Below are 23861 nucleotides of genomic sequence, written 5' to 3'. Positions count from 1 at the left end.
TCTATCACAGCTAGGAGGGGTGCCATATAGATGTTGAAAAGTAATGGACTTAAAATGAACCCCTGCGGTACTCCAGATGTCATGGTTTTTTCGCTGGATAGATGGTGACCCAATCAATCAATCAATCAATCAGTGACACTTATAAAGCGCGCTACATACCCGTAGGGTCTCAAGGCGCTGGGGGCGGGGGGGGGGGGGTGCCGCTACTGCTCGAACAGCCAGGTCTTCAGCTTCTTCCTGAAGGAGAGGTGGTCTTGGGTCAGGCGCAGGTCGGGAGGGAGTTCCAGGTCTTGGCGGCCAGGTAGGAGAAGGACCTTCCTCCTGTAGTCGCTCTTCGGATGCGGGGGACGGCGGCGAGGGCGTGGTTGGCTGATCGGAGGTGGCGTTTGGGAGCGTAGAAGTTGACTCGGCTGTTGAGGTAGCTCGGGCCTTGGTCGTGTAGGGCTTTGTGTGCGTGGGTGAGGAGGCGGAAGGTGATTCTTTTGTTGACGGGGAGCCAGTGAAGGTCTCTCAGATGTCCGGAGATGTGGCTGGTTCGTGGGATGTCGAAGACACAGATTGGGACCTATTAGTCAGGAAAGAGGTTACCCATGCCAAAGCTGTGTCTGTCACGCCGATCTCACGCATCCTATCAGGATGGCATGAGAGATTGTATCGAACGCTGCTGTGAGATCAAGCAGGATGAGGACGGCTTTCCTTCCCTCATCCTGCAGGAACTTGATGGAATCGGAGATTTCTATCAGGGCCGTTTCGGTAGAGTGGCTGGGGTGAAAACCAATTGCTGGGGATGCAGAATGTTATGGTCCTCCACAAAGGCTTTTAGCTCCCAGTACACTATCTGCTCCGTGATCTTTCCTAGAGCAGGCAGGAGTGAGATAGGGCGCATGTTTGTCAGGTCCGTGGGGGATTTATTTTGCTTTTTCATCAAGGGTTTCACGATGGCCTTCTTCCATTCGTTGGGCACTACCCCTGAGTCTAGGGAAGCATTAATGATAGCGTTGATGTTCGGATTGACTGCCTCAATTTAGTGATGCAGTATGCGAGGGGGACAGGAGTCAGTTGGTGCTCCTGATTTGCAGGCCATGATCGCTTTGCGGGTTTGTTGGAGGGAGACAGGTTGGAACCTGCAGAGGGAATAATGGTTATCGACTACCTGCTTCTGGGGTCCTAGAATGGGAATGGTCAGGGGGGGCGGGAAATCCTTTTGATTGGTAGCAATTTTTTCCCCGAAGAAATCTGCAATTTTGTTGCACAAGGTTTCAGAGGGAGGGATTTCAGGATTTCAGGCTGGAGAGCTTTAGGGTGGGTGAAGGATTTAACGATTGAAAAAAACGTTTTTTGCTTCTGGTGGGCGTCGTTGATAGCTTTTGTGTAATAATCTTTTTTCGGCAGATTTTATGCTTGAGAGGTATAGTTTCCTCTGCTGAACATAGAGGGCTCTGGATGTCTAGTCGTATGTTTTCCTCCACTTCCTTTCTTTTATCCTACAAAGTAGGTGGCTCTCAGTTAAGGCCTGGGTATACCATGGGGCGCTCAATTTCCTTCTGAGACACTTCACACGGTCGTCTTTGGGATTAGAGTTGTCCGAGATAATCTGATTTATCCAGACGTGAAAGTTACATGAGTCAACCGACACGTCTCCCACCAACTTAGGTACCTGTGCCAGTGGTTGGGAGTTATGCCTAATACGGTCGGTCACCTTTCTCCAGTTTACCGAGAAGGAGGGTTGAGAACGCTTTATAGTTGGTAAAGCTAGGACTTTTTGCTCAATGTCAAAGGGGATGAAACTATGGTCGGTCCAAATTTGCGGAATGGGAGGGGACGTGGACATGGTACCTAGGTTGGAACAGATACCGTCCAACGTGTGACCGGCTAGATGGGTAGGTGCGGTCACTAATTAGTCTGTCCAAAGATATTGAGGGTATGTTGAAAGCAAATGGCATGTGGGTCGTCGCACGACTCCAGTTGCAGATTCATGTCTCCCATTAGAGTGAAATGAGGGAAGCGTAACATGAGTGACCCCAGTATTTCATCTAGGGAGTCCAAAAAGGAGGTGGCATTGCCTGGAGGGCGATAGATTAGGCCTCCCGTGAAAGAGGTGGAGGCATTGAGCTTGATAGAGAAGCCGATACTCTCGCTTCCCTTAAGATGGCCTAGGTCGAATGTGTGGCACGAGAAGGATTTTTTTACAATGAGTGCAACCCCACCTCCTCGCCCGATTGGTCTGTCCTGCCTGAAGATGGTAAAATCAGGGGGAAGGGCAGTAGCCAAATCGGGATTAGAGGAGTCGGTGAGCCAGGTTTCTGTTATGAAGAGAGCGTCAAGATCATGACACATGATTAAATCGTGTATATCTTGGCTGTGGCAACACAATGAGCGAGCATTGATGAGACCTCCCTTGAAGTTGTTGCTACTATGCTTAGGGGGAGCAGAGCTTTTGGGCATCTCTATAGATGTCCAGGAAGATGTCCATTTACAGTGTGAACATGAAAAGGGCCCCATAGTTGGTCGGTGGGGAGACAACCCTTACATGTATCACCTATCTTGGGTCGTAATGCCAACAATTCCCTACTGTCATACCTGGTGGTGGGCGGATGTTGCCCAGCATGCCCTGCGACCGGCGCTATCCTGGCGCGGACAGGCACAGACGGGCGCGCCTTCGGCGCGCCCGCTGCGCCCGCCCGCTGCACCGTCGGGGCCAAATCCTCATTTTATAGAAGAAGAGGAGGGTGGGAGCAAGCGCGAGGCTAGTGCGCTGTCCCGGGCTCCTCCTAAGATGGCGGTCCCTCAAAGTGTAAATGCGATTCCCCTACCCCAGTGCTTCCCAATAAAAAGCAATTCCGAGCAAGAAATGGTTCAGAGGGTCTTGGAGTAAATGTGAGTGTGCCCTAATTTACAATGTCTACAAAAGTCATGACCCTCTTTTCATTTTATGGGATAAATATTTGCAGAAAAGAAGTCTATTTTTTAGGTAAGGTATCTGTCATCCAAATGATAAAGTTGGTGCTTAAACTACGTGCAATTGGTGCGACTATGATTCCGGTTTTCCTGGTCTTTTATTTTGGTCTTATTTATATAGTGCCAGGCAGCTGACCAAAAATTATACCTTTGCAGGTGAGGACCGAGTCCAATAGTAAGCTTATTCAGTGTACAAGCTAAATGGTTTAAATTAGTGGAAACGTGGGAGGAGTCTGTTTCTATGACAGTGTTTAAGAATTTAATTCAACTAATACATGATTTGAAGAACATGATAACTTTCGGACAAGGAAACTATAATGGTTGTTTACCTTCTTTGTTCCAGTTTTGAGCAACTAGTAATACCTCTTTCCTCGGCCTAATAAGAGTACGTGAACAATATTTTAAAACTGGAATTTGAAGAGACTCATGTCTACGTGGCTAAAAAAACCTTGTTATGGGTTAAAATATTGTGCCAGAGCTTTTCCTTTGTGCAAGTCTAAATAACTCACCACTGCTTGCTTCCTCAAGACGATAGTTATGAAGCCAATCACACATCAGATATATGAGCAAATCAAGATAAACAGTACGATTTAGCCACAGTGCAGCCCACAGACAGTCAACAACCACATGGTGGTTTCTGCCCTCCTCATCATGAATAATATTGTTGCCAGTCTTCCCATCCTCTTTTATTCTCCTTAGTATTCAATAAAGTTGACCACTGTGCCCTGCTCAAAACAGACTTAACATATGGGTTAAAGTAGCAGCATCACTAATTGTTTATCTTTTAACTATTCTCAACCAACCAATATCAGCTCATCCAAATGAACTCCTCAAAATCATAATACATCCCAATTTCCTACGGTATAGCCATATAATCCCCCTAATCATGGACCATATTAGTATCTACATAGAAAATCTGGGAATGTGTCTGGCTGGCAAGAGCATCAATATTAACCAGTATGAGGAATACACAGAGTGGAACTTGAAATGTAAATGTAAATTGATACTTGTATAGCGCACTACTCACCCGCAAGGGTCTCAAGGCGATTATACGAATACCGCTGTGGAACCCATCCTGGCTTTCCCTGTGAGGCGTCCACTCCTGTGCACCCCCAAGGTGGAGGCCAGGCATCCTTAGCGTTGTGGGGGCCGTTGTGGAGATTAAGCAAGCTATTGCCCAGAGTTGCAGACTGGCACTCCATTATTGGAACAGGCACCTAGGCGAGAATTATCAGGTCCGTGGAATTTTGAGCCAAAGACCCGCCGAGGAGGGGAATTGAACCCTGGTCTCGGGCTAGACCTCTGCATCAGGGTCTGCCGCTCTAATCATTGAGCCACACTTCTCCACACCACTCCACTTGAGGATCTTAACCGGAAATTACTTCAAACATCTAAAAACCAACTCTGACTCTCTACCAACCCTGCCTCGCTACTGAAGACCTTCATTAAGGTTGACCCCCATAAATACAGAATTTGTCTCGATCACAAATTCAAGTAAAAGAATGTGTCATTACAAGGAACTCTGAACGATTCATGTGTCACCTTGCCAAAAGCATCAAGTACATCAGATTATTCTTTGACAGCATTTTCTGCTTCAAACCCCACATTGTTTAGAAGACACAGATAGCCTATCATTTCCTCTCGCTTCTCAGTTAAGTCTCATGATACTGCCCAGGGCACAACTTAGAAATGCTGCCTAGATCCTCATACTGGTAGATGGTGCCAGAACCCTGCTCTACAGCATTACAGACCTAAACCACACAACACTAGAAAGCATCCTCCACACAGCAGCAACACTCACCAAGAGACAGGAAAAGTATAACTAGCTCATCCCCACACTCTAGCAAATTCATGGTCTTCCACTGAATGCCTAAATCACATCAAGGTCCGCTGCATAATTTTCCAGGAAACAGATCATGGTACCTTACTGCCAAGATCCATGCAATCCACACACACAGCCAGAACATGACCAGGATTGAAACTAAAGAAATTAAAGTTATTCACCAAGCATTTGAAATTCAATTCCAACATAAATCAAATAAACACTGTCACTCCTCCGCTGAAGACATAAGATGAACAGCCACCTCATCCAGAACTAACCATTTTTGTTCAACTCACCTGGATGCTCCAGTGTGCAAACAGTCTTATTTTTTAATAATGTATTCATCATCACATGAAGAAACTCTGCAAATACGCACTCTTATTTGGTGCAAGTTTATTTCAAGACAGCGGGAGAAGATAAAAATGCCCAAACATACATAAGCTTGTCTCTCACATGTTGTGAATGCACTGCTCTATATTGCCTACATTTTGTGATTGTTTGTTTCCCTGCCTTATGACATTTTCTGATTGAAAACAAACAAGGGTGCATTTGCATGTTATCTGATGCATTGAAAAGATTATGTTACGGTGTTAGGCTATGTAAAGGTGCTGGGAAATTTCAGATGACAAACTATTGTGTGATTTTTCAACGGAATTTATTCTCTGGAAAGGATATCTTAAGTAGGATACATCAGTGGGACAATTACAAGGTCTGTATTTTGGTGTATTTTGCTAATTAGTGTTTTCCCATTATAAATGGATGAATCTCAGTACTGTTGTATTGAATGAATTCATTTTTATTGTTTATTTATAAACCAACTTACATATAATTACATAGTTATTTGGGGATAGTTAAATTGCTAATTCTTTTTCATAGTCAACTTTTACTTTAAAAAAACTATTTAAGGAAGGAGCTTTTGGAGTTCCTCCTACAATGATTACATATAGATTTAATTGCGATGAAAGGTCACATCTTGCAGACAGCTGTATGATTTTAACGTTTGCAGATTTTCTCCAATTAGAAAATCCTTTCAAAACATTCTGAGAGAAAATCTTTGATTTCATAAAAAAGGCGCTGGGATGCACACTAATTGCAGAATTCTCACCACCACATTTATGACCACAGGACTTGCTTCACAGCATGACAAGGATCTGCTAGACCTCCTACTGACTGCGGCAGTGAAACTGGTCCTGTCCAACTGGAAGGATACAGCTAGGACATCATACAAAGGCTGGGTCAACTGGGTGACGTACCTCAGAGGCACAGATATCATAGCCCTGCAAAACTCACCCAGGAGACCAGCTACTAGGGGGATGGGGGAGTCGCTTGACACGTATCTGGACTCCTACGAACCCCCGTGGGGCCACTTTGGTTCCCCAGGGGGGTGTCGGTTTTCTCACAAGGCCACAAACCCAGACTAGGCTCATTGCTATAAAACACTTCTTGTATCCTATCGCCACTCTTTCTTTCCTATCCTATCTCTTTCTATGATCCTGTCCCTAATTTCCCAACAAGTCAATGTAGAGGGGTTCAGCTAAACACGTATACCAAAGTACCTGTAATTACTGCAACACCAACCATGTTTGGCGGGAACCTCGTAACGGAAATGCTAATGTACTTGTTTATAAAAATTAATAAAATACTTTGAAATAAAAAAAAAAGAAAATCCTTTCAAGGACGATTAAATCCTAGTTGGTTTCACATTCGTTTCTCCCCAAATATTTGCTACGAGGTTCTCGTCCTTGATCATTGCAATCTAAATCGCTCTGTAGGTAGACTGTGAAGACTTTTTCATAACGCCACAACCAAGGAAGTTTTGTGAAAGTTCAAACTTCTTTTGAACAGACTCATCTGCAGCAACACCTCCACACCCGACTGGAGTGTCATAATCAATATATTAACAAGCACAAGGAGGTTCAAAAGAACAGTTTCATGCAGATTTTGAGAACTTCAACCAGTTCATGAAACTAACTTTGATATATTTTACTGTTGCAGTTAACATTCGAATCAGCAAATATGGTAAAAGGGCCGGTGGGGTATATATGAAAAATCACTCTAGCGGAACAAAATACATTATAACCTTGCTTTTAGACAAAAAAGAATCTGCTCAGAAATCAGCCCCCAAACTAAGAACTTACCTAAAAAGACCAATTTGCAATGCTAAGAGCCACCCGTCCTAAATGAAACCCAGGATCAAGTTAAAGACAATTTTCACAGTTTCTTTCAAACACTAGTGCAAAGAAATTTGACCTATTTTACTACTTCTGAAATATGGAATGACAATTTTCCCTATATTGCAGACATTTTTTTTTCAAAAATAGTGTAGAACACTTTATTTAAAAAATTATCAAATTGAGTTTTGATTCTTTTAGTTATTTATGTAATACAAAAATCTGGACTGATTTTCCTGTGTGTATACATGCAAGTATGTGATATTCCTCTAGTGGGCACCTAGTCAATAGGTAGTGCAACATACAAGGAGCAAAGACAAACATAGTCCAAATTACCACATTTAAAAATCAGAAAAGGTTATATTTTACTATATGAAAAAGGCAATGAAAATATGATCTCAGTCTGTGCCATATTTCCCTAAAGTATGTACCATTTACTTGAATATCTACTGCACATTACATGTATCATAATAATGTGTTATAATTACATTTGTCCTTCTCTACTGCTGCCTTCGGTCTCATACAATATGGCACTAGCCCGGTTATATAATATAATCAAAGCTCATTCAATGGGCACCTGTGGCAAAAACGTTAGCGCTCAGCTTTCCTCTTCCACCTATGATAGCTCACGGGCCAATGTGTCAGTAAAAAAGTACCAACAACTTTAGCACTGACTAAAGTACCAAAGAAAAATCACAAATGTGCTGATATATTTAAGGGCATATAGCTCCTAAAAATGGAGGAGCCAATGTCAAATACTCATTGCCCTACAAATCCAACATTTGTCACCCTACTTAGTGAAAGAAAGTGCCTTGTGTCAAATACAAAGCAGAGAAGGATCTTTGACGGATTTATTTACTCGCTGCTTAGAGAGAAATATTATCTAAGAAAAGGAGTAACCAATACTTCATGGGCAGAAGGCCTAGAGTTGTAGGGGTACTTATTTCACCTGCGTAGAGTACCAAATAAGGGTGGGATGCTGACAGTTTACAGCAGGGCCACTCCACGCCCTGTATCTAGTTTAAAAGAGGCCTCCTCTTTTTTGGGTTAAACTCAAATTGTATACAAATTCATTAAGTTACCTCTCAACCTATATGAAAATTGCTGTTTTTTCTAACTTTACCCTTGTGCATAGCATTTGCCTTAGTTCAACCATCAATTAAAAAAAAATATTCCATGCAGTGAAATAATTCTCATGGAAAAAAACTAAAACTCAGGCGCCCAAGAGGGGCAGATGAGAGACGCCTTACGTTTTTTAACTTGTACAAAATATTACTTGCTACAATGTCCTTTCGGGTTAGTACTTTAAATGTCTGGAACAATTTATTTGCTTAATGTATTCCATCTCAAATCCATCCAGGTATTTGTGCGGCCGAAACTGATTAGGAATGCTAATTTTTAATTGCGTTTGGATCACAGCGCTTGCATATCAAACTTTAAAATTCTCTACAAATACAAGGCGGTGCACTGCACGCGCCAGACAGCATCCCTTCAGGACAAGTCGGTGCAGGACGCATTGAATAAGACAAGGCGCCTGGGATCATGGCCTGGCTGCCAAAACGGAACAGCCTATCCATACAACAATGCCTGCGTTCACAAGTGGGAATTTCATGACGCAAAAAAAATAAATAAACAGAGCTTGGCAAGGCAACCTACCCACTTCAGCCAGTGTTTTTATGCAGGACTCCACCGAGGCCTTTTGCGACTGGTTTGGCCAGGTACAGTTGTATATTCGGAAAGCAGACTGTAGCAGCTGGATGAAGACTGGTTGATGAGTCTGAAAAAACACACAATGTCCTTAGTTCTCACTCCTTTTGCCCCAAAGCAGGTGTAATTTCAACAAGGCTCATTCCACGAGACGCACAATTCAGGTTGCAACTGCACCGCGAACAAATACCTACCCTGCTGGAAGGGCCACTTACCGGCTGTGCACCTGCTGCACTATTCAGTGTTTTGGACCTTGGATTGAGGTATAGAGTGATAATAACATGAGTTGCACCATTCAAAGGTGCACTATTTGCCCCTATGAACAAATCATGCACACAAAGCTTATGGATGTGCCTTTTGTACACAAGTGGACATCCTCATTGCGGTGCAAACAGGTGTGTGCAACCATTCAGGATTTGCGGCTCACTCAGAATGAGGGCCATCGGTAGGTGCGTCACTACTCCGTTGAACAAACTAATTTGTTCTTGGTTTTATGTAAACTGAACTACACCAGGTTAAACGTGCACTTTCTGAAATAACAATGTAAAATGGCATAAAATGGCGTGTTACAAAGAACAGCAATAAAATGATGGCTCTGTAACTATCACACTTTCATCCATCTATAACTATACATCCACACACAAATCAATCATTCTATAAAAGTGTGAAGCAATAATGCTTACAGTTACACATCACACATTCATCAAACTGTGAAAACATGCCATAATGCACTGTAATACATTCAAAGCCCACAGTGTAATACAAAATGGTAACACTCCTATGATATGTAACAGTTAAGCTCTAAAATCACAGTGCTTACGAACAGAGTGACAGCATATACAAAAGATCGCTTTGTTTCTAACACTTAATTAAACAAAGAAATCTTGATGAAATCTTTTTATGTGAATGTTCTTTTATTGGCAAGAGTACTTAGTCACAAAGAAATATTTATTGACCTCTCTTCATATAGTTAACTGTTAGAGTTCAAAAAAGGAGAATGTATCTGGGAAGGCACACTGACGTGCATACGTGCCGTGATGCTGAGGAGGCCAAGTGGGATGACAGATGCCATTTGGAGCAGTAAATAGAAGGAAAAAAAGTGTGCACACAAAAGCACTTTTTGATGGGGGAATGTTGAAAAATGAATTCATTGAAAGGGAGGAGGTGGGAAGCAATGGACGAGAAAGGGCGGTTGAGGGAGGGGTGGCGGTGAAGCAACCCAGAGCTTATTGACGGGGATCGGTATCTAATGGGAAAGAAGCATACATAGGAGAGAGCAAGAAAGCACATGCATTATCACAAAGTGTTGGAAGAGAAAGAAAAAATTAGAGCCTTGAATGTTAGCAGTGAATGGAATACAAGTAATCCAGTCAAAAGCATGATAAAGATGCTATGATCCAGTTGAGGGACAAACACAAGAAGAGGATGGACAGCCATTGAATAAGAATGAAGCAAATGAGTGACAAGAAAATAAACCAATGGTCAGCAATGAACGGGGGTTCTAAGCCTACTGGAAGATTTGGAATGGTGCACAGGAGGTCTTTCAACACAAGGCAGCAAAAAGCGGTATTCTTCACTTCACCTAAAATATAGGGTGCTTCGGTTCCCTTCTTGCTTTATTCAGATTACCTTACAATAATCGTGTACACACCTATTGTCCCCCAAAGAAAATTGGAAGCTTAGCAATGTTACTGGGTTCAAAATCGTCTCGCAGTAAATATAGAAAAAAAATGAATTATGGCTTTAGGGTGGGATGAAAACAAGTTACTTACCTGTAACTTTGGTTCCCCAGTATTGGTAACTTTCATAGATTCCCATGCTTTTGTATCATTCCCCGTCGTCGGAATGGGAGTCTCGGTAATAAAAAATACCATAGTAGTAGGTGCAAAAGACAAAGGAAGGCCTAGGCCTCATTCCCTTTTGTAGCATATCAGCCTCTTTTTGTAAAAGAGACCACATTTTTGGCATCAGCCAATCAGAAGAGCCTCACCCCTGGAACCTTCCTGAAGGAACCTCAGAGCCTCAGATTTTCATAGCCGTTGTGTGCTAGACACCCTACTTGCTGAAGGCTGAGCTTTCCCCGGGGAGGTGGGTGGGCGCATGGGAATCTATGAAAGTTACCAATACTGGGGAGCCAAAGTTACAGGTAAGTAACTTGTTTTCTTGCCCCAGTATTGGAACTTTCATAGATTCCCATGCTTTTGTATCAGAATAGCAAGCAGTAAACCATCATAAACACATTTTGTAAATAAGTACCTTATAACAGTAAAAAATGAAATCACAAAATGTGTTACCAATGGAAGGTGGGATAGAAAGGAAAGCTCACCAATCACTTGAAGAGGTTCCTCAAGACAGCTTGGCCCACCGCCGCCTCATCCTGCTGCAATGACTCTAAGCAGTAATGCTTAGTGAAAGTGTGTACGCTGCTCCAGGTAGCAGCTCTGCAAATGTCCTTTATATGTACCTCCGCAAAGAGGGCTGTAGAGGATGCCACTGATCTCGTTGAGTGAGCACGGATCCTGCCCACCAGAGGTTTTCCAGCCATGTTGTGCCAATGCAGAATAGCACTCGAAATCCATCTTGAGATCCCCTGTTGGACAGAAGGAGACCTTAGCTTGGACCACCAAAGGCAATGAACAATTGCGAAGTCTTTCTAAATTCCTTGGTACGGTCTATGTAGAATTTTAGACATCGTTGTAAATCCAGAGTGTGCAATGTCTTCTCCGCTGGAGTGACTGGGTTTGGAAAAAATGTCTTTAGAATCACTGGCTCATTTAAGTGAAAGTCTGTAGGAACTTTAGGAATGAATCTGGGGTTCGTCCGCATGATGACCGTGTTTCTTTTGAACTGTAAAAACGGCTCTTGGATAGTAAGGGCCTGCAACTCCCCCACTCGCCTTGCCGAGGTGAGGGCCAAGAGTAAAGCCAATTTCCATGACAAGTATTTCAGGTCTGAGCGGTGAATCGGCTCAAATGGCTCCTTCATCAGTTGAGCCAGGACCAAGTTTAAATGCCAAGTTGGAGGAGGAGGTCTCACTGGTGGATAGACCCTGAACAGGCCTTTGAGGAATTGCTTGACAATTCTTGATGACCATAATGAAGGACCAGAGTCAGATCTTCTGAATCTTGAAATTGCCGCCAAATGGACCTTGATCGTAGAATGGGCCAGATTAGACTTTGCTAGCAGGAGTAAATAAGGCAGGAGTTGATGAGGTCTTGAAGTAAAAGGATCAACCTTTTCCTTTTTGCACCAAATACAGAACCTTTTCCATTTTAATCTGTATGTCTTGTTTGTTGAAGGTGCTCTTGCCTGGGAAAGGATGTCCTTGATCTCCTTGGAAAGAGGGACATTCATGAATTCTCGCTGGTCAGGAGCCATGCAGTCAGGTGTAATGATCTTGGGTCTGGATGCCAAACCTGTCCTCCAGACATTGTCAGAAGATCCGAAACTTCCTCCAGCAGCAATGGAGGAACTAGCGACAGCAGATGCAGCTCCGTGTACCAAAATTGTCTCGGCCATGCCGGGGCTATAAGGATAATTTTGCATGGTTCCGTCTTCATTTTCCTGATGAGGCGTAGAATCAGGGGAATTGGTGGAAATGCATAAAGAAACCTCCCCGTCCAGGCTATCGATAGGGCATTGCCCAATGAGCCCTGATGGTGGAACCTGCTGACGTATATCCGGCATTTCTTGTTGGTTGGCGTCGCAAATAGGTCCACCTCCGGTGTGCCCCATGTCTGAAAATGTAGATCCAGAACCTGCTGTTTTAGTTCCCACTCGTGACTGACTGAGGCTAACCTACTCAGTCTGTCAGCGCCTTCGTTCAGCACTCCTGGTAAGTGCTCCGCCTTTAGTGAAATTCTTTGAAGAATTGCCCATTCCAATATCTGTTGAGCTTCTCGAGACAAGAGGAGTGATCTCGTTCCCCCTTCCTTGTTCACATAATGCATAGCTGTGGTGTTGTCCGTCCTGACTAGCACTTGTGAACCCTGGAGTCGCGGAAGAAAGGCTTGAAGAGCTAGCCTGATCGCTCTCAGCTCCAACAGATTGATATGCAGTTTTTGCTCGCGAGGAGACCAATGGCCGCTGATCAGCAGATCCTGCATCACTGCTCCCCATCCCTCCAATGACGCATCCGTCGTTAGTATTTGAGGTGATGGTGCGCTTGCGAAGGATAGACCTTGGCACAAATTGTCTTGATGTGACCACCAAATCACTGCCTCCTTCATCTCTCGAGTGACAACCACCTTGTCCTCGAACGATCCGTGCACTTGTTTCCATTGGAGGTCCAGTTGTTCCTGCAGGGGACGCATCCGCAGTCTGCAGTGCGGAATTAGGGGAATACATGATGACATCACCCCTAGCAGCGACTTGTAGCTGCGTACAGAAAGACACCTTTTTCCTCGAAGGTTTTGTGCCAACCGTTGTAATTTCTCTATCCTCTCTTGAGTAGGAAACGCCCTCGAGAGCTTTGAATCTAACACTGCTCCTAGGAACCGTGCTCTTCTTGAGGGCATCAACGTGGATTTTTCTCTGTTCTCTGTTCAAAGTGAGCCCCAGATTTTGGAACAGATTGGTGCAAGCCTGGACTGCGTCCTGCGATAACTTTATGGTCGGGGCCTTCAGTAACCAATCGTCCAGATAAGGGAAGACCTGGAAGTTGTTTCTTCGCAGAAATGCTGCCACCGGTGCCAGCACCTTTGTGAAAATCCTTGGGGCAGAGCGCAGACCGAACGGCAGAACTCTGAACTGAAAATGGCTCTTGGCTACTGTGAAGCGTAGGAACCTTCTGTGTGCTGGGTGAATTGGAACATGGAAGTACGCATCCTCCAGATCGAGTGTGGCCATGAAATTCTTCAATATGTCCTGTAGGGATACCATCCGGAAGGATAGGGAGACGAGATAGGTATTTAGCTCCCTGAGGTCCAAGATGGGGCGCCATTTTTCCAGCGTTTTTCTCACCAGGAAGAACCTGGAATAGAACCCCTGGCCTTGTTGTTTGGAGGGGAACCGGCTCTATCGCCCCTTTGCGGAGCATGTGTTGTACCTCGAGCCTTAGGAGACGCAGATGTTTCGATGAAATGGCTGCCGGGGGCCTGGGTGGGGGGACTTCCATAAATTCCAAAGTATGTCCTCGTTTTATGATGTTGATCACCCAACGGTCCGATGTTATTTTGGACCAATTTTGAAGGAATTTTGACACCCTGCCTCCAACTGATGATTTCCTGGAGGAGGGAACAGTAGGCAGAGCCAGGAGGCCGCTATTGGCGTTTGGACGTGTCCCGTCCACGGGCAGCCGGCTTGCCCTTGTTGTAAGGCCTCGAGTAACCTGAAGATTGGCCCTGTCTTTGCTGGTAAGACTGGCGGTTTTGGTGGTATCCTGAGCTGTTAGAAGAATAGCGTTGCTGCTGGTGTTGGTATGAACCTCTATAAACACCTCCTCTGCCTCTTGAACCTCTGAAGGGAGATTTGCGATACTGGAGGGTTCCTAGCGACCTGGCTGTTTCTGTGTCCTTTTTGATCTCTTGTAGAGTATCATCAATTAATTTCCAGAATAGGGCGTCGCCATCGAAGGAAAGATCAAGGACCTTGTTTTGAATTTCCGGTCTAAACCAAGTTGCCTTCAGCCATCCTTGGCGTCTCAACACTGCTGCCCCTGCCAACGCCCGAAAGGACGTCGTGGCAATGTCCATGGCACAGTCTATAATTTCCATAGAGACCGCCTCACCCTCTTGTAAAATCTTTTTTGCTTCCGCCACTGACTCCGGTGGAAGCTGTTCGAGATATGGAGCTATATCACACCATAATTGGCGATCATATCGTCCCAATATCGCCAAAGCATTTGCTGCACGTATTAGCAGGCTAGCCATAGATGAAAATCGCTTGCCCGTGTTATCAAGACGTCGTCCATCCTTGTCAGGAGGGGCCGTTAAGGGAACAGAGGGGTTCCTCGACTTCCTCTGTGCTGCCTGCGAGATGACAGAGTCAGGCTTCGGATGGCCCGTTAGCGCTGCAGGTCCATCATCTGGTGCTTTATACTTTTTATCCAGACGCGGTAGTACAGGGACCACCGTCGCTGGGTTTTTCATAGCTTTCAAACCTTCCTCCCACAAATGATCCACATTTGGAATCGACCTTGTTGTCTTGCGGTGTGTTTCCTTAAAATCATATAAGAAACAGTCCGTGGTTTGAGCGGGCATTACCAGTTTAAATCTCCCAGCTGCATGTTCCATCAGCTGGTGAAAACTGCCGATGTCAACAGGAGGTGAATCCACTAAGTTTGGATGAGGCGAAGCCTGGTCTGGGATGATGTATTCATCATATTCATCCTCATCATGATCCGATCTTGGTCACCATTGGATGATTCATCGTCATTATCCCCATCCGGGTCATCAGCTGGCTCTGACGGAGCCTGAGGCACCGGCCGCTGAGGTTGATGCGGCGTTTGTATCGGAAGTTCCGGAGGAATTACAGATGAGGGGTTCCTCACTGGTGTCGAAGGAGCAGACTTACGTGGTGATGGTCTTTCTGCTTTTGACTTATAGTCCTGCAGCATCTTGTGGAGGTCATGCAGGAATGTTGTAGGAACAGAAACCATGTCCTGTGGCTCATAGCTCTTAGAGTGGGCCATTTGGTGATATTCTCCTTCCCCCTGGTCATATGCCCCTTCTGAATCTGTCTCTTGACTTTTGATTAGTAGCTGAGACGGGCTATTGGCATAGTCATAAGTGTCATGTCCATCTTCCTCAGATTCCCCATGGTCCAACAACAAAGTTGGCGGTAAAGAGGTCACCTTTCTCGGGGATGTCATCTCAGGAGTGATTCTAGTTAAATAAACCGTCACTCGTCCCTCCGTAGCCAGTATCGTCGATGGTTCCGTCGACGCCGGAGATATCCTCGTCGACGATATTGGAATGACAGATGTCATCGTCGACACCACCGTCGACGAGCCCGCCGACGTAGTAGAAATTAGAGAACAGAACAGGGTCTTGGCTCCTAATCAGCAAGGCTGAGTCAATGTAAACTAAACCAACAATACAAGTGCCAGTGCTCAACTAAGTAAATATATAATCATGAACAAGAGCTGTTATGAATAAAGCATAGCAGTCTATCGTACCTTTTTTTTCACTGATTTAATCAAGTAATTTTTTCAAACGTTTTACATATTTTTCAAAAAGATTTTTGTGCATATCAGAAATATATACAATATACAACTACATACAAACTATACAGATATTTACAAAACAGATAAAAAACAGTTTTGTTATACATTCATACTAATACTTTCACGCTCCACGCATACAACTTTTGCCACTAAATCCACGTACAAAAAATAAACAAAAAACAAATACAACTGAGGTATGGGTCCATGTCAATTACTTACATTAAATCATATACCACAATATACATATGTCAATTATGGTATGAATAATGCTGGCATTTATTGTCCAAACAAAACGTATTATATTTCTGACTCAGTGTATTGAACTTTCAACTGACACTGGACCTATAAAGGTCGACGCGTTTCGAACCCCCTTATTGCGGGGTTCTCCTCAGGACCAACCACGGTTTCTAAAAAAAACAAAAAACAAATACACCAAGTTACCTCTCTATGTGAAATACCTGCGTTTAAACAACAGCCACCAAACGGCTTCACATCGCCTACCTTAAGTCTCCTGTGTGTGTGGAAATGTAGTCAGAAGTCTACACAAGAAACACAAAAGGAATGACATATAAATTGGATTGCATTTTGGGCACTTACAGTTGGCGTTTTTTGTTAAGTCAGGGAGTGGGCTCACCTTCACAAACGTGAATGCTGGTTTTGAATGCCTAAAGGGAAAGGTGAAAATCAGTGTTGTCCATGTGTGATTGCGCGGTTGCTTGTGGGGAAAACACTTATGGGATTTCAGCTGCTTACCCGGTTTCGGCGTGTTAAACATTCATCCCGGGCTTTGTTTCGACATTAATTTGGATTCGGCCGTAATTCCGAGTTATGCAAAAGGCTGGGTCTACAAGTAAACTGAGAAAGGGGAGAAGGTTTTATTCCGGTTCTGGCCACATATTTCCCAATTCAGCACGATAAGGATGGCGTTCTCACTTGTTTCGCTGTGTGTGTTGCCAAGTCAATACAGGCAGCGCGTCCTCGGTCTGAATCGGAAGCGTACTTCCTGGTTCCTTTAACCTAGCAGACAAGTCCTTAAAGGGCCCGCAGCGCTTGCTGGTTTCAATCGGTTGGTGTTAACCCACGGTGTTTCCCGAGTGTAACCACTTTGAGTGTAACATTATTTCACTTGACCTGAAATGTCGTAGAAATTGTCGTCGTCGTCGATGCACTCGTCGACGACACCACCGTCGTCGACGCCGTCGTCACTGCCGTCGACGATGAGGGTTTCCTCGTCGACGATATTGATGAAGCCGTAGACGTCTTTGTCGACGACGTCGGCACACTCCCCGTCGACGCTGCCGTCGACGATACCTTCTTCGACGACGACGACGAAGCTTTCGTCGACAACCCTCCCGCCGCCGAGCCCGTCAACGGGACCAGTTGGATTTTGGGCTTCATTTTCGTCGTCGACGGACCCACCGTCGACGATGTCTTCGTCGTAGAGGACTTAGAACTCCTCTCTGAAGAATGTGAAGAGCGTTTTTTGAAGGCTGGGTCTGTCTTCTCACCCTTCGGAGGCGAAACCAGGTCTGCCTTATCCTCCCCACTGCGGTGGGGGAAACTTCCTGAACCCCGGCTATCAGACTCTCTGGGGGTCTTTTTAGAAGCCTTTGAGGGGCGCCCAATAGAGGAATATGGGGAACTTCTACCCCTTTTCACTGACCTTTTTGAGGAAGCAAATGAAGACGATTCCTCCTCATCACTGGAAACTCCATGTTTCCTCTCCTTCTGCCTCTGTAGCCATGTAAGCAGTCTTCCAGCACGATCTCTCAAGGTCTTGGTAGAGAGAGTGCGGCAAATTTTGCAGTCCTCTGCCTTGTGATCCGGATAAAGGCAGTAAATATAATCCTTGTGTTTGTCTTCCACAAACAGCCTTTTCTTTCCACAGGTGGAACAGGGCTTGAAAAGGGTTTTCTTTTTCTCAACTTCAGCCCTCCTGAAGAAAAGGAGAGATTTCTGAAGTCAAACTGAAGAAATCCTGAAGTAATCCTGAAGAAAACACTGTAGAATCTACTTGAAGAGTTGAAAATAGAGCAGAGCTCAAAGGAGACTCCCTAGCACAACGTGCGGTAGAAAATCTGAGGCTCTGAGGTTCCTTCAGGAAGGTTCCAGGGGTGAGGCTCTTCTGATTGGCTGATGCCAAAAATGTGGTCTCTTTTACAAAAAGAGGCTCATATGCTACAAAAGGGAATGAGGCCTAGGCCTTCCTTTCTCTTTTGCACCTACTACTATGGTATTTTTTATTACCGAGACTCCCATTCCGACGACGGGGAATGATACAAAAGCATGGGAATCTATGAAAGTTCCAATACTGGGGCAAACATAATTCTTCTGGGTCATTTGCAGATGATAAAGTGGAACACTTGAGTATTTATAAACATTTAGGTAAACCATTCACAATATCATTAATTTCGTCAGGAAGCCTTCATCTGAGAAATTATTATAGAAATCTGCAAGTGAATTAAGGATGGGTCCAAAAATAGGATCCTTTTACTTACCACCAGGGTTTGAAATACTAGGCCCTGCGGTTTGCTGGGAAAAAACAAGAAGTATTTGAAACCTTAGTCTTCAGTGGGCCTCATTAGATTTACATTGGGCGAATTTGAACTGGTTTTATACATGAATAATGTGGCGTCTATAAAATGAGGGCTGAGATTCTGAAAGCAAGGGCTGGGAGTAAATCCTATGGTTTCCATCACATATGTCTTCTCATTTGAAATCAAAGGGTAGGAAATGCTTATGTGCATTAAATGTCAAATGCACAATAATTCATGTGTTATTGTATTGCTTACTGTTTTCCCCTCAGAGTCGTATGTTTTTTAAGCCTTTAAAGTATGAAATTTTGACTCGCCCAGCTGCTATGTCATTTATAGCAGAAATGCACAATGAGGTCTTGGCATCTGGACTTGGACATTCTCTTTTACGTGTGAAGAATCTATAATAATAGGATTTTAGGTATTTTTGTGTGGTGATGAATGAAACAGTTATTTAGTCCGTCTAAATAAATATATTTAATCTGAATATGAAAAAGCTGTTTGCAGATGAGACTAAAAATAAAGTAAAGCCTTTGGTTGTCAAAAAGTACAGATCTATGAAATTGATTAGATCCGCTATCATATGTATGGTGTGGGAGACCCTAAAAGTCTACAATCGGAGTTTGACTATCACATGTTCCTGGCATACAATGAGGATGGCAGAACAACAGGAGTTAGAACTTCGTGTATATGTTGGACATTAAAAGAATTGCTATGATATTTTATTTATTTAGATGATTATGAGCAACACCATGAGTCTACTCATCTCTAACTTAAGCAAAGCTTCAAGGCACAGTGACTTAAAGATGCTCTTACCCACCACATGAGCATTGTGGATTTTGTAAATAAGGTCGGTCATTTCAGGGCCTTAATGACTATAGAGTATCATGAATGTTCTTTTAGGAAATCTTAACAATAAAGTGACCATCACCATGCATGAACTGCCTCAGGATTTTAAAGCGTTTCAGAACTCTACTCCAACATCTAGGCTGAGTGACCAGTACAAGATTGCAAAGCTATTTCAAAAAATAAGGAGGGCGCAAATCTACCTACTTACATTTGTGACTTTGGATTTGGAATCTGAGAGGTCCCTTACTGATATTAGGGAAGCTATGTGATTCCTGCCAAAAAGCAAGTCTACGGGACCAGATTGTCACTCCTGAATGCATTTAACAAGCTCTGTTCTAAGCTTTTAGCCAGAGGTTTAATAGACCTGCGCAGCACCAGGATACCCTCAGAAGTGATAGCGCACTTTACAAATACACATAGCATAACAATGCAAAGTAGGCCATTCTTTACTCCAAATACAAAGAGCACAGTTTAGAAACCATGTATTAGTTAAGCTAACAATGTGAAGAAAAACATCAATACCAGACAAAACACACAGTCAGAACATCACATACATTCATCTGTAACAGCACAGAATAATATTTAGCAAGGCGCACATTTAGCAAAACACAATCCATAATATCAGGCAGCGATACAGTATACTGTACTCAATCTACCCACAAACTGCTTGATGCACAAAAACATTTGCAAGTGTCAGTTGAAAGGACATGGACAAATTTAAGAATGACAGATATTCACAAAAGGTAAATCCTGTTACTCATGCACAATCTTACGCAATAATGGAAAAAGATTGAGTGTGAGAGAATCTCAATCAAGGGATGGGGAGAGAGAGAGTGTGTGTGTATATATATATATATATATATATGCTCCAAAGTCACCCACAGGCGAGGGAGCACACGAGCTGCAGTGAATCTCCAGTAGATCAGGCGCAAGGCAGGATCAGCCTGAAGCGTTTCGGGTTGGTTCCCTTCTACAAAGGCATAGTTCACCAAACACACAACCTTCTGATAGGCTGTTGAAAATAAACAGGTAGAAAAAATTTCGGGGGGGGGGCTGAACCTTTAATCAGTAGGCAGAGTGGAGCTGCAGGGGCTCTTAGAAGGGGTGAAACAACTGCAAGGCCTAATTAACATTCAAATGGTCTTTTAAAGACCTGTGAAACGTTCGGGTGCGGCTCTGTGTGTGCCCGGATCTGTCTCATCCCGGGCTGACACACACGACGGGGGGAGGGCTGAAGCCCAGTGAGTCCAATGGGTGTTGCGCGCCTGGGCTGCATGCAGTCTACATGGAGAAAAGGCAGAGTGTGCATGACTGGTTTGGGCAGCCCCAAGGGGCCGACCAGTCTTTCTGCACCCGGGAGTGGGCAGGCACACCACTCCTCCTCTCTCAGAGCAGCCCTGCTCACCCACCCACCTGCAACCAAACATATAATGGTAATGACAGATAATTATTACCATTTTAGCTTTCTGCTTCTCGCACTGCAGAGCAGTGGGGTGAAGCTCCTCAGTCCTAGTAGAGGAGTCGCCCCGGGGTCAAAGAGGTGGCAAAATCAGTGCCTGAAACCCAGGAGCAGCTCGTTCTAATGGACGTCGTTAGGAGCTCCTTTTTTTTCCTGGTTTTCTGTCAAATGTTTTAATATTATTTACTATTAGTGTAAAAAAAAAAAAAAGAGTATAATGAGCGGGAATATGAACATATCTGACAGCTAAGGTACGTAAAAATGCTTTTGTATGTATGTTTTATGCATGCTTGCAGGTGAGTGTGGTTATCATCTGAGAGGGAGTGCGTGAATGTGTGTTTATGTTTAGGCCTGTGTGTGTGTGCGCGTGTGTGCGTGTGTGTCAAAGTAAATGCCACATGGTGTGTGACATCCCTTCCGCTACCCCTGGCATCTTGGTGAATTGACGTATGGCCATGCTCAGCGGCCTAGTAAATTACTTACAAAATGTCATGTGCTACACCAGCACATATAGGAGCTGATACGCAAATTAAAAAGCTCACCATTGCACCCGCATGCTCACAATTTGCCTCCCACATTATACTCCCCTTTAAATATAGTTATACCTCCCTCCAATCCATATTAATGTTTGGTTACGTCCGTAAGCAGTCTTACATCTCAAATACCTGCAAATGATCTGTAGATTAATACACTGCAAAAAAAATTTGAAATTCCAACACGAAGTTCTTCGGGCTCAACCTTGAGTGAAAGTGACTCTGTCTCGCTCCCCAGTGACGTGGGCACGCGGCAGACCAGACAGCCCCCTTCCCGCCACAAGCCGGGTTCTTTATTGCGAGCAGAGGCCGCTAACGTTGATAAACGAGCCCTGATTGTTCATTAATCCTGCACAACAGCACGCTCCTCGTCGTATTTAAATGTGAAACGGGCGCATAGATCATTTCGTTGAATGGTAAAACAAGGGCAGGCATTAGGAATCCTCTTAACAAGACTCCAGAGCCCAACTTTTTATCAGGCTGGGAGAGAGCGGGGGAGCGGCGGTGGCAGAGAGCACGCGTGCCTATATCTGTCTGGCACAAAGATCATGCAATTTTGCCGTCTTTTGACAGACACGGTGCAGTGCGATCCGCAACCTCCCCAGACACCACTTGTCCGTCACAACGACGCGCTCGCTGTCTGGGCTGTGCTTGTTTTTGTCATTAAAAAAATCTACAAAGAAGGGGCAAAATGTGCCGGTGCCTAATTGATGAGCAACAAAGCTGTCAGCGTGGCGCGCGGGTGAGGAGCCGCGCGGGTGACGGCGGGAGCGGCGCGCGCGGCGGCTCAGCCAAAGCAGCCTCATTTGCGGGGACGCTCGCTTGCAAGTCAGTTTTGTTCCAGCTTTGTGGCTCGCGCTCACCTGAAGGCTGGTGCTGTTGTCGGAGAACGGGGAATTGAAGAAGCCGCTCACGATGTTCATTACTGCCTCCGTGACATACTTTTCCAGAGCCACGTCCGCGTGCTTCCTGTCCGTTGTCGTGTTGCACACCTTGAATGCCAAAAGAAAGTCGTTCAGAACCGCGAATTATTAAGGATGGTTAAATGGCGTGCTTGTTCAACAATAACAATGTTCGTAATTACATTTTCAAGTACATAAATCATTCTGGGTTTTTTTTCAAACGTAGGGCAATATCAGCCAAGCCAATGCAAATGGCTCAGTGGGTCGCTTGTGCATACAGACATTTGAGCTCGTAATTAGCCCAAACTATAGTAGGCAGTAATCACTACAGGTGTGTAAAGAGGGGGAGTCACCCTACGGAGATCAAAAGGCCATGCCATGGTTCTTCAGGTGACCAGGCCTCTTGGCTTACTTACTTGTTAAGATTTCAGGATGGGAAGTCAAAACTGAACCACTTGCCATACACATTCCTTTTGGGTCAATTCACTAACAATGTGTGTTCCCAAGTTACCTAATTATGAGGCAGAAGTGCCGAAAAGCCATGCTAAGATCCTTTATTGACGAGATGAATGATGGGCAGGCATTCACTGTACGATCAAGCTCTTCAGCGATCAACTCACAACTTTACACTCTAAGGGCCACACATATTACTCCTTCATTTTGCATAACATCGAAATGCCTGAAGTCATATTGCCATATTCAGTAAAACCTTATTGTGAAAACAAATAGTAGGCAGAGATCACTAGGCCTAACTTTCAAGGAGCCATGCCAAGCCTGGGCACTGCCATGCCTGAGAGGAGCTGGACCACAAGCACCTGGCTGCACCGAACCACACGGCCCTTTCAAACAGCTTTACAAACTCAAAAGATATCTACTTTCCAGTATCATCACTGGTTCTTCTTTTCATTATTAACTTGTAACTGCATTTATATAACACTCCCTTCCCCTGACGAGGCATTGAAGTGCTTTACCCTGGGCAGCAAGCTGCTCCAGGACACAAGGTTAATAGTAAGTCCAGAGATCTGTGTTACAGTTGTCTTTCTGCCGATTAGTTTTATGTGCTCAAGCAAATCATTCCATGCATTCATTCCAGTTTCTTTGTGGTAGAATGCATTAATAGTGATTAGGTGTTATCATTGGTGTGGGGTAGCGCAGATGTTTAGTGGCGTTAACAGAAGGCTAGAGAATGTTGTTGGGTTGCCATGGTATGACTTAGCTTAAGAGAGGTTGCGGTCTTTGAAATGAATGTGGGCATAATGCAGAAATACAATAATAGAAATTAAAGCAAACATGCAAGTGACTCAGAGAAGGTTGTGGCCAGAGACAAAAGGAATGCAGAGGAGGTTCATTAGAAGGAGAAAGGAGATGAGACAACCAGACATTTTAAGAAAAAGATCCCTTTTTCATGCTGGATTTAATGAATAGAGAGGAGACTCTTTGAGACAGCAGGCAACTTGTGATTGCAAGATTATAGACAGAAACAACAGAAGAAACAATATTTGCACGTGAAAGTAGAGCTATATTTTGAACCTTTGATTGGCACTAGAATCAGGTGAACGGTCTGTCCAGTCCTAATTTAGCGCTAAACCAAGGCTTCGGTTAGGACAACAGATCAACTCAAGCATTGTAAGCTTAAAATAATGGCTGCGCACACACCGTGAAAGGAGATTCTGCAAATGCTGGAGTGCATCAAGTGGTACAATTCCTATGACAACATTAGGCAGTAAAAACAACTGTGCAACAGATGTTTAAAATTTGTTA

General features: G+C 44.3%; 1 protein-coding gene across 5 annotated transcripts in view; it reads right to left on the bottom strand.

The window, feature by feature from the left end:
• The window catches only part of ITPR2 (inositol 1,4,5-trisphosphate receptor type 2), a 1555333-nt gene that overhangs the window by 640511 nt on the left and 890961 nt on the right, over positions 1–23861 (bottom strand). For all 5 annotated transcript variants that reach the window (XM_086920227.1, XM_086920242.1, XM_086920233.1 and 2 more), the window contains 2 exons: positions 22062–22190; positions 8608–8728 (listed from right to left, as the gene is read on the bottom strand). In XM_086920227.1, the coding sequence (XP_086776353.1) occupies positions 8608–8728; positions 22062–22190 (250 nt within the window). The remainder of the gene's footprint in view (positions 1–8607; positions 8729–22061; positions 22191–23861) is intronic.

Source organism: Lissotriton vulgaris, chromosome 1_1 (genome assembly GCF_964263255.1).
Source record: "Lissotriton vulgaris chromosome 1_1, aLisVul1.2, whole genome shotgun sequence".
In the NCBI taxonomy this organism is placed as follows: Eukaryota; Metazoa; Chordata; class Amphibia; order Caudata; family Salamandridae; genus Lissotriton; species Lissotriton vulgaris.
This window is presented reverse-complemented; position numbering and strand designations above follow the sequence as displayed.